Source organism: Pantherophis guttatus, chromosome 4 (genome assembly GCF_059756535.1).
Source record: "Pantherophis guttatus breed Tessera chromosome 4, ASM5975653v1, whole genome shotgun sequence".
In the NCBI taxonomy this organism is placed as follows: domain Eukaryota; kingdom Metazoa; phylum Chordata; class Lepidosauria; order Squamata; family Colubridae; genus Pantherophis; species Pantherophis guttatus.
In genome coordinates, this window is record NC_142066.1 from 82,500,975 (window position 1) to 82,513,347 (window position 12,373).

General features: G+C 34.4%; 1 protein-coding gene across 1 annotated transcript in view; it reads left to right on the forward strand.

The window, feature by feature from the left end:
- The window catches only part of TBX20 (T-box transcription factor 20), a 61,210-nt gene that overhangs the window by 40,656 nt on the left and 8,181 nt on the right, over window positions 1–12,373 (forward strand). The window contains exons 6-7 of the mRNA XM_034409747.3: window positions 1,195–1,271; window positions 12,016–12,128. Coding sequence (XP_034265638.1) covers window positions 1,195–1,271; window positions 12,016–12,128 — 190 coding nt within the window. The remainder of the gene's footprint in view (window positions 1–1,194; window positions 1,272–12,015; window positions 12,129–12,373) is intronic.

A 12,373-nucleotide genomic window follows, 5' to 3' on the forward strand; every position in this document is an offset into this window, starting at 1 on the left:
AAAATATTCTAAGCTTTTTCACAATTCCTTACTGAAATTTGGGGAGGGCTAAATTTATGAAACTTTTAGGTTTCTGTAAAATAGCTTGAATGTTTTTCCTAAACAAAGGCTGCTTTTTATGTTTACTTTCAGTAAAAGTAATTTGGATAGTTTAAGCACATGTAACATTTCACTAAAATACTTTTCATAATGCTAGTACATTCTTTAAAATAATTTAAAGGAAAATCTTTCAAACATATGCAAAGATAGCACAGTGTTTTAGGAATTGTATTTAGTTTTAATAATAACAGAGAGGAGTTGCATTCATGGAAGAACCAGAGCATATATTTCAGTTAATTGTCAACTATGCACAGCCCCTTATATTTGGAATGCATCTTTTTTTTCATTTGTCAAGAATGTATTAGGTAATAGTTATAAACATAGATTGGATACATAAAATAAATTCAAATAGAGGAAACATCAGGACAGGGATGGTAGGCACGCTGGTGCTCTTATGCACGCCCCTTACAGACCTCTTAGGAATGGGGTGAGGTCAACCGTAAACAGTCTTAAGTTAAATTTTTGGGGGTTTGGGGATGAAACCACAGAGTCAGGTAGTGCATTCCAGGCAATATCTATAATATTTGTTTCAAAATGTGCTTTAAAAACTGCATTTATTGTATATGCTACTATATATTACCCTATTCCATAAGATTCCAAGAGATTCACAATCATAAAAACTGATAAAAACAAGTAAAACAGAACAAAACTACAAAACAATTCAATCCCGATTCCTGGAAAAACAACTAAAATCAAAAGAACTTCAGCAGAAATAATCAACTTCTAATCAACATCCTTGGCAACAACCTGCTATTTTCCAAAGACTTAAAGAACAAAGAAGTTTGTAGTGTCTTCCTGAATAGTTTAGAAATAGACTCACTGAAATATAGATTGCTTTAATCAGGATGAATAATCTTAATTGTTTCAAGGGATTAACTCTATGCAAGATTAAATAAGAATAAACTGTTTCTCTAGCAACTATTCTAGCTACAAGATGGTGAATGAAATGAGCAAGTTTCCTTATAATTCCAGCATGAAGACATAATTTGTTAATCAATTTCTGTGATGAAACATGCCACAATTCAATCAGAGATGGGTTTCTTTAAGTAACATTGCTATATGCTGTAAGATTTTGTCATCTCTTTCTGTTTTTAGATAACCAAGCTGAAAATTGACAGCAACCCTTTTGCTAAAGGATTCAGGGATTCTTCCAGACTCACAGATATTGAGAGGTAATGAGGATCTGTTGTATATATGGATAGATTCTAAAGAGAATTCTAAATTGTCCCCATGTATCATTTCTGGCCTTGGCTATAAATATAAATCTTCCAAGTTTTCTCAGGAAACATTTTCAAAGAAATGACATAATGAATGTGCTCAATAAGTTGTGATAGAAAATTGCTTCTAAGCAGCATAGACAGTATGTGTTCTCTGTAAAGGGATTCTCCATGGTTATATCAAAGCAATAAGAATGTGTTCACTGATGCATCTTACTTATTTTTATGTAATTTGTTTATCTGTATGTGTGAATAAAGGACAAGTGAGGGCAAGCTAATCAACATATTTTAGGTGACATGACTGCCAATTTGTGGTACTATGTAAGATTGCTTGGCTTTGATTCAAATGTTTGATGTCATTGAGAAAACAGTTTTCCTGACTGAGGTAGGAAGTCAACAAGTCAGTTTGCTATTTTATGTCTTCTAGCCACTTCAAGAGCTGGAAGAGGTTCCTATCTTCCACTCATGTATTGTACTCATGTAAAAACTTTTTTGGGTAACAAACTAGAAGCATTGGAAGAAGATGCTTTATATGCATAGCACTTACCCCAAAATATTAAGCTACTGAACTTCCAGAAGTTGTCTTGAAGAAAATATAGTAGTTTTCTTTAAGAATAAAAGGGGTGAATTCATGCAGCAGCTTTGAATATGTGTTTAGATAAACTTTAAAAATATTGTTGAATCTTTCTGCAGCATGCACATTCATAAAAAGTTCATAATTCTTGATGTCTTAATTGATTCCAGAATTAGCTAAAAAGCAGTGGTTGTCCTTTTTATTGTATAGATTTTAGACTAAAACATGACAAATCCAAATCTTATAAGGTAATATTCTCAGTTGCATCCAAAGGTATTAGAGAATCGTATAGGAACATTCTATAAAATCTATATTTAAAATATAATCTTTTTATTAACCACATTTTTGGATCATCAGATAGTAGTTTCAGATTGTTTCAAACACTTGTTACTGCTTTACAGAAATAGAACAGCCAAGATCCTTATTTCAGTAACTACACAAATAGAACTGATTTCACCTACCTCCTTTACCTTCTAATGATAAACTACTAACTTAGAAGCCTTTGCAAACTTTTCCAAAATCTTCAATGAGTATATAATTTTAGAGGCAGCAGTAGCATAAGAATTTTTTTAAATGCAGACCACAAATAAATAAATTCCCAGTAACTACTTTGAAATAAATCTAACATAGTTTATTTAATTTATTTGCAGTCCAAGTCACAGAATTAAAAATACTGCTTGCCATTAATACCCGTACAGTAGATAAGTAAAAGGAAGAAACCTTATAAAGTTAAATTTTCACTGAAAGTATCAAATTCTATAAGCTAAAGCTATAAATAAAAAATGCTATTGGCTTCAAAATACCTAGGTATTGATTATTTAATACTTCAATCTCCCTGTTATGAGTGGAGTTCATCATACTTAATTTTAAAATTCAGCTAAAGTAGATTTTACTGAAAAATGATCCATAAAATTAACTATTAGGGCACAGTAGGAAAGGTCTTTTCTATGCATATATTATATGCAGTAAAAGCAATGGATTACAACTTCAATACATTCTTTGAATGATGGACCTTGAGGACAACTTGCAGAGTTAATATGGTCTCAAATGCTATTTTTGGAAACAAGCAATATTATCAATTTCATTTATATGATTTGGCAAGGATTGTTAGTAGATTGATTTTTCACTTTTCACCTTGAAAAGTAGATGTTTATGTTACCTTTGTAATTTTTAAAAAAACTCATGAATAGGTTTCCTAAGGCAAACACCTTTTTATATTATCATTTTGGGGCGACATTAGCTTGTTTTCTTTGCTATGCAAAACATTCTGCAGAACTCTCATTCATCATGTGTACTAAGACTTTGGGTTGACATAAATTGTGTGAACGTGGGACAAAGCTTCGTATTTCATTTCCAGATATTTAAGTCTGCTTTTCCCCCCCTAACTAGCCTTTAGGGAGGGAAGCAAATCAGATCAATTGATCTTTAGAGACCCAAAGAAATTAAATTAGGCTGGAGTCGGTTACTGCACTAAACCATCTAGTAATTGGATTGCTCCTTGTAACTGATTGAAAACAGCTTCCATCTGCAGCAATATAGGCTGGACTTCCTTACAACAAATCTGAGAAAAAAACACATCTTTTTATGACATGATGACAGACATTGTACTTTTCCAGCTTAATTGAATATGGTTTTATAAATACATGACTTTAACAATTTCAACTGTCTCGTTTCAAATGTACAGTCTCATTAAGAACTTAATTTAAAGTAAGGCTCCACTTTGGAATTTTTGAGCCATATTGTCAATATCAGAGCTTAATTATGGACTGCTTCAAATAATGATAAAAAAAGAAAGTGCTCTTCAATATCCCCAGAAACCTTCCTCTTTATTACTTAATATGATATATTTAACAGATTAAGATAAGCTCCTATAGGATTGGTAACAAAGGGGATCTGCTCACAATATACAATATAGAATTTTTGTTTTAATTGGAAAGTCAGATAAAATACAGATTTCTATTCAGTGCTAGGTAGCATTTTGCCTAGTTCAGGTGGTTCTTGTCTCAGTGGGCTTTCAGCAGAACTACTTCATGAGAATGCTTAAAAAGTACTTGATAATAACTGCAAACTTTATTTAAAGAAATTATTTAATTTATGAATTTGATCCAAAATAAAAACTCACAATAGTAAATAACAAGCAAAGCAAAGAAACAAAGGGCGAGAAACATTATTTATTACTTCTATTTTTTATAACTTCTGTAATACTATATATTCCATTCTCAGTAAACATAATATATATTTTCAGGATTCTGTTTTCAATGGATTTGATAGTAAATAAACATCATATTATTCACAATATAAATTCAACCAAGTTTCTTTAGCTTGAAACAACAGCCTTCTCCTCCTTATTCTTTTATTTAATCCATGATCTGCACCCAAAGTTCCAGGGGTGAAATGCTCCCGGTTCGAATCGGATAGCCTGATTTGGTAGCGATGGCAGTGGGTGGTTTGGAGAATCGGTAGCAAACATCCCTGCCCCCCCCATGCCCAGCTGAGCCGCACAATCATCAGACGCTTTTTTTTTTAAAAAAAGCATTTTTCTATAACCTCTTCGGCCGAAAAAATGCTTTTAAAAGTAAAAAAAAAAAGCCTCTGATGATCCCGCGGCTCAGCTGAGGTCATCAGAGGCTTTTAAAAACATTGTTTCTACAACCTCTTCAGCTGAAGAGGTTGTAGAAAAAAATGCTTTTAAAAGGCTCCGACGATCCTAGCTGAATTGCCTGATCGTCAGAGGCTTTTAAAGGCATTTTTTTTACAACCTCTTCAGCCAAAGAGGTTGTAGAAAAAATGCTTTTAAAAGGCTCTGACGATCCCAACTGAGTTGCCTGATCGTCAGAGGCTTTTAAAAGCATTTTTTATAACCTCTTCCACTGAAGAGGTTGTAGAAAAAATGGTTTTAAAACTTTTTTTAAAAAAAAGTTGGCCACGCCCACCCAGTCACATTACCACCATCACCCCACCAAGCTATGCCCACAGAACCGGTAGTAACAAATTTTACATTTCACCACTACAAAATTCCATAGTCAGAATAAATGATAAAGGATAAAGGATATTATAGGATGGCCTGGTTTTACTCCTGTATAGGGATAAGAATTCAAATTATTTATCCTCATAATCATAGATACATTAAAAATTGGATTAAATTGATATGCCTTTAACACATCTTTCAGATAGAGTTTACCAAATAGAACGATTTATAGATATTTAAACTAAAGAGACATAGTTGAAATATAAAGGAGAATATTTGTAGCTCAGGACCCTCATAGTTGAAATAGTTTTTCAAGTTGGAGAATTATGTTCAAAATATTCAAATTAGTGTGAAAATACATATAGCAGGTAGAAAAACTTTTGGTCAGTACGTCTATGGAAATTCTCAGTCATCCAGGCCATGTTTATCCCAAAGTTGCTTTTCAAAAGCATCTTTGAAGTCAGAATTGAAGAAGCTTTTTTGATGAGAAGCAAAATGTTTTCAAGGAAAAAACAAAGTCCAGATGCCTTTTGAAAAGCAGCATTTGTTCAGTATAATAATTTTCTATATTTATTTATCTTACACTGATAATCAGAACTGAGTTAAAGAGGTCCATTAGGCTAGGAATGGACCAGTTTGATTCACCAATTCATGATTTTCAGAATAAAGATGTTCTTGTCTTGACAAAATTATCTTTTGTCACTTTATTATTGCTAATCTGAAATAAAGATGTTAATTTCTGATTTTCCATATCTGTGATTATAAAATTAAGTTCCAATTAATTTTTTTTGCTGCAATGATACCTGGAAAGCTCAGAGCAGCTTTATAAACTGCACCCATTTCTAGTCTGGCCCCGAAACTCATATCAAAAGAAAGAAAAAAATAACTCGGTTTCTTCTTCCAAGCCAAACCCAGCCAAGGAATCATGTGAAAGCTGGCAGGGAGTGAAATCAGAATTAGGTACACATTGTATCTTTATTCTGAAGATTAATGATTTTCTGAGGTTGAAGTAGTATTGTATAATCATTAATGATGAGAATGACTCAGTATGCATCCTCTTTGAAGAATGTGCCATTGACATATTTTAGGGCATAGAATTATAACAGCAGACATATTTACATTATTGTGATTTATACTTTTTCTGTATTTATTTATAAAAAATACCATTGTAGTAGTGCCTGTTACAGCAGGATTGTGTAATTTAAGTCCTATATAGGGATTTGGTTTCCATTTGCAAATAATTGATATTAAAGTTGGGCATTGAGATACTGTATTTAAATATATTATTTAAAGAGTATATTTAAAACAAAGTGTTTATATTTCTACAAGTATATAATGTATATTAATTCATTATGCATGTATATTCATGTTTTTATCCTACTGTCCCAAAGCTTATTCATTGCTCATACCATCTTACTCAAGGAGGTGGGTTATAAATTGTTGATAAAATACTTGATATAATTCTATGATAGCTTGGTATTTGACTTAGTGACAGGGTACTGTTCATATGACATGTGTAACTATGTGATGCAAAGTTTTAGCAGCAGCAGTTGTCAATATCCATGGTTAGTATTAACATTTGTCCAGTGCTTCATGGGTTGGAAGAAGATATGAATCAAATTCAATTGCTTAGTTGGTGAAAAATATAATAATTATGTTGAGAATGATGCATGAAAGCAGCCAATGTATCTAAAGTGAGGACTGTAAACTGCTAAAATTCATGAACTGTAAATTCTTGGTCAACGTAAGTTTAATAATTCATTTTCTAAAGCTGCTTCTTCTCTTGTTCCTTTTACTTGTCTCCTTTTACTAGACACAATAGAAACAATAATTCATACCCATGATGTAACCAATGCAGTTTTTCTTTTTTTTCTTTCTACAATAAGATCTTCTGGAGATAACTCCAATACAGCCACTGTCTTTAATCACTTAAAAAGGCAATAATTCAATTATAGTATCCTCTGAATAGCAACTGCCATTGCCTTTGTGTTCAGTTCCAGTCCCTGCAAATAAATTACTTCAATAAGATTCTCCCTCCATTCTTTACTCACATTTTTTCTACAGAGGCTGCACATAAAATATTAGCAATATTGCAAGGACAAAACAATTTTGTGCTTTAATTAGGAACAGAGGGGGGGTATCATTGTAATGATATATTGTACTTCTTTTTTTATGCTGAACATAATACTGAATACACTATTTTTGTGCCATACTGAGTTATCAATGGGAATGAGCATTTGAGATATCTGCTGAACATCAGGTTTAAATAGCATTGGTTATTTGGATTATCTAGGATGGCACAAATAGATCATATATCTATCTATCTATCTATCTATCTATCTATCTATCTATCTATCTATCTATAATATTTATATATATTTATTTATTTGTCATGAACGTATTAGGTAATAAGTATAAACATGGATTGGATACAAAAAATAGATATAAATAGAGGAAACTATTTCATTAATTGTGCATCAGCTCAGTTTATCTTTGGGGAATCTTGCTAGCTAAAGTAGTTTTGTTCATAAACAGATCAATTCTCTAAATAATGAGTTGCTTCTTCTTCCTGCTTCTTAAAACTTGTCATTATAAGTACCGTTTTTCCTCCCAGCCTTAAGAGGAGACTCATCCTGTTGGATTTATTTCCTTGACTCTCAGTTATTAATAGTTTCAGAAATACTTTTGACCATTAGAACCTGTTTAGTAACACTAATTATCTGGTGAACGAAAAGTCACCTTAAGCAGTATATTTACATTATATTGAACTTACCTGAAATCAAGGAACATTTAAATTATGAGAGTTTAACATTACAGGAAGTGTAGAATTTATAGCAATTTGACCTAGGATTGAAAAATTTTCAGCTAGTTTTCTGTCTTTGCTGCTATCTAGTGGTTATTCCAATTTTTGCATGCCTATTCTGGTAGCTTTGTTACTGTCCTCGAAATCCAGATAAGTGCTAGTTTTGGTTATTTAGAATTAAATTTATTTTTTTAATGTATTTATAATTTATGTTTAGTCTTTTGAATGACTAAAGGCATCAGAATGCAGACTATAAAGGGGTGAAAGCCTTTCCTGCAAACTTTGTTTTTTCAAGGTACTGACTATTGAAGCCAATCCTTGAAGAAAGGGATTCTTGAAGGAATTCAAAATTAATTTGTTTCCCATGGCATTTATTTTCCTTTGAGTTGTCTTTTTATAAAATTGTTGAAGACCTGGGCTCCACATTTCATATTTTAGAGGCTTGAGGTTGAAATGTTTGTTATTGCTACTCAGGTTTATATGAAAATAATCAGATTTTAAATAAATGTACTTCCAAATAATAGGAAGCACCACTTTAGTCTAATTCAAGATGGACAGAAATCTGTGATCTTTTAGCTGTTGCACCTCAAATCTCAGCAGCCTGCAAATGCAAGGATGAGAGGCACTACAGCAGGGGTGAAATCTACTTACCTTCCCTACCGGTTCGGAAGTGCATGCACCACACATGCACATGCAGACCCTCTGTGCATGCGCAAACCTTTCTGTGCATCCACAGAGGATAAAAAACAGGTTACTTTCTAGTTAAAACCAGGAAGTAACAACGACTGGATGGGTGGGCGGAGCCTTGCACTACCATCACTACCGGTTCTCCGAACCATCTGCTGCCATTGCTACTGGTTCGGCTGAACCGGTAGCATTTCACCCCTGCACTACAGCAAAAACTCACTTCATGATTGATGTACAAATAGGGCTTCTTTAGGCATATTTATTCAGAAGTTAATTCTCCCATATTTATCAGGACTAAGTTCTTCCTCATATAATTCTTACTCTTAAGTAAATATGCATCTCAAGGCCTGCCTTATGCCACAAGGCTGCAGCATTATGCAGGCATTTGAGTTCAGCAGTACCTAGTTACAACTAAATTATGAGAGTTTTCATATCTAAGGCAAAGCAAAATACAATACTTTCAGGTCTAATTCAATTTGCAGTTATCCAAGTCCAATAAAACAGTGGTACCAAGTACCAAAAACACATGTAATTATGAGCATGTTTATATATATCACATAAGCATATATTATTATATATGCTTATGTAATAGCCCCCTGCTCTATAAACTGCTGTGATCATCTTGAGGTTTCCAGGAACAAATTCAAAGTGCTGCTTAGCACTTATAAAGCCCTAGAGGCCATATAGTCTAGTTGCATCTGTAATTGTCCACTTCCATTGGTTTTTGTCCAGCTTATACAATCTGACAAAATTGCTATACTGTGGATCTCATCAATTAAATAGGTCACCTACTAAGGTCTTGGAAGTATGCCTTCTCTACGGCAGCACTGTAGAACATCATCTCTGTGGAGATTTGAACTGTTCTAACTCTGCCTGCCACCAAAAACATGGTGTTCCTCCCAGATGCTGCGCCAAGATAATTACTGGGCCTTTTAAATTAGACATAGGATTGGAAAGATGGTTTTTGTTGTTCCTCTAGGTCAGTATGGTCTTTTTAGATGTATATCTGTCTCACTGTAGGCCACCCATATTTATTTTGGAGTCAGTAATTCCTAGAAATGTCTTTTATAAATCAATTAAACAGTAAAATCCCTTTACTATTCCTCCTCATAGAAAGTTGATACTAATAATGTATTAGATAACTAACATTTTGCTGCCATTCCCTGATGAAAGTTTAGATGTAAACTTTTCAAAGTATTTGATGATGTAAATCTTCATATTGTATTTCTTGCTGTCATCTAGTAGCTAGCTGTCTGGTTTTATATAGCACAGATCTGATAGCTTTTTCAGGAAGATTTAGTATCACATGTTAATGTGAACTTAATGCATAAACTGGAACATTAAGTTATTGATTCATATGATGCTGTTTTCTGAGCTATTTTATTTAGCATATGGCATACAAAGAGATCATGCAATCGATGATATACAAATTTAGTTTAAATAAAGCATCTGTGTGTTTTAATAAAGACTTTCTTTAAATAATCATTTTAAAAAAGAAAAGCTTTTTGATGAGTGAATACTCAACATAAAATCATATAGTGAATTAATGAATAAAATCATATAATGAATGCAAAATTTATGAACCAACAGTATAGTTGATGATCTTATCTTAACAAAGCAGAGAAATAAAGCAGAGAAATAAAGCAATTATAATATTTTGTAGTTGTACTAGAACAAAACTAGGAAAGGAATCCGGCAAGGCTGTATACTGTTGCCCTGCCAATTTAACTTATATGCAGAGCACATCATGAGAAAGGCGGGGCTAGATGAATCAAAAATTGGAATTAAGATTGCCAGGAGAAATATCAACAACCTCAGATGTGCAAATGATAGCACTCTAATGGCAGAAAGTGAAGAGGAACTAAAAAGCCTCTTGATGCGAATAAAAAAGGAGAGTGCAAAGGTTGGCTTAAAACTCAATATTAAGAAAACTAAGATCATGGCATCCAGCCCCTCTCAATTCCTGGAAAATAGATGGAGAAGAAATGGAGGTAGTGACAGATTTTATTTTCCTGAGCTCCAAGATCACCGCAGCCAAGAAATTAAAAGCCGCTTGCTCCTGGGGAGGAAAGCTATGGCAAATCTAGACAGCATACTAAAAAGCAGAGACATCACCCTGCCAACAAAAGTGCATATAGTCAAGGCTTTCATTTTCCCAGTTGCAATGTATGGCTGTGAAAGTTGGAACATAAGGAAGGCTGAGCGCCAAAGAATTGAGGCCTTTGAACTATGGTGCTGGAGAAGACTCCTGCGAGTCCCTTGGACTGCAAGACGATCAAACCGGTCAGTCCTAGAGGAGATCAACCTCTTTAGAAGGCCAGATCCTGAAGATGAAACTTAAATACATTGGCCACAGTGGTGGGTTCCTCCCAGTTCCACCTGATTCCGCCGAGCCGATAGCGGTGACAATATGACGTCACCGAACCGGTTCTGCCTCCCCCTACCCCCTGCGTTATTCTTACCTTTTATTTGGCCCCACCCCCAATCTATTGTTGCCTCCTGATTCTAGCTGATGGCTAGAGGGGAAAAAACTGTTTAAACTCTTGCCACGGGGCTTCAAAGGGCTGCCTTACAGCTGATCAGTGTTAAAAGAAAACAAATGAGTAGACCAGTGCCTGCAAAAATAAATGGATAAACCAGTGCCTGCAAAAATAAATGGGTAGATTGGTACAGCTCTGCAAGCAGTTAAAAGCCTGGTAGACCAGTACTTCTGCTAAATCCTAAATAATTGTCACATGACCATCAAGCCACGCCCACAAAATAAGCCACGCCCACAGAACCAGTAGTAAAAAATTTTAGAACCCACCCCTGATTGGCCACCTAATGAGAAGGAAGGACTCATTGGAGAAAAGCCTAATGCTGGGAAAGATTGAGGGCAAAAGAAAGGGACGACAGAGAATGAGGTGGCTGAATGGAGTCACTGAAGCAGTAGGCGTGAGCTTAAATGAACTCCAGAGGATGGTACAGGACAGGAAGGCCTGGAGGAACGTTGTCCATGGGGTGGTGATGGGTCAGACACGACTTTGTAACTAACCACAACAACAAGTAGAACTGTCAGGCATTCAGAGAGTTTCACATAATAAATCAGAGGATACTGTATGTCATCATTATAATCCTGTATTAGATAGAATAACTGAGGTAAAAAGAATGAGAGAGACACATAGAGATAGAGACAAAGAGGAATTGCCAATGGTTGATTAGTGATTTGTGGCAGTAGTTAGGTTTAAATTTAGTTCCAGCCAGAAGACTGGTGTTTGTTCTACAATGCACATATTTTTGTTTTGCAACCACAATGACTAATATTTTAAAAAATAGTGAAAAGAAAACTTTTGACTAGCAGGCCCAGACAACTTCAGCAAAATATGATCTTTGCTTTGAGACACTGATCACATGTACAAACTTCATTGTTTTCCTAGATCAGAAGAATAGCTATTATGAACATTTTAGTAGAGGTTGGTGAAATGATAAAATAGTAAATTCAGAAAGATATTTTAAAAGTGCCCTTAATAGGAGTATAGAATAATATTCTTTAATTTTATTGTCATGTTAATTACATACATGCAATACACAGCTGGATTCCAATAACATGATTATTTGAGCATGTAACTGGTTAAGTGCAAAGATAAATTTTCAGTTGGTGTATAGCATGGTGTTTTGTTTTTTACAGAGAAAGTGTAGAGAGTCTTATACAAAAGCATTCCTATGCTCGATCCCCCATCAGAACCTATGGAGGAGAAGATGAAATTCTGGGAGATGATAACCAAACAACACAAAGCCGAGGTAAGAGGAAGTAAGCCTGAAGTACTCTTCAAAGAAAGGCAGTCTATAGCAGCAGTCACCAATTGGTGGTCCGTGGACCACTAGTGGTCTGCGAGAAAATTTTGGTGGTCCGCAGAAAAATTATTTGCATTTTTTATATTGCACTAAATCAGGGATGCTCAAACTACAGGCTCTGGGCCGGATACGTGCAATGAATGTTTGTGTTGCTGCAGAGAATTTCCCCTTTCAGAGTCTTTTTGTGTGGG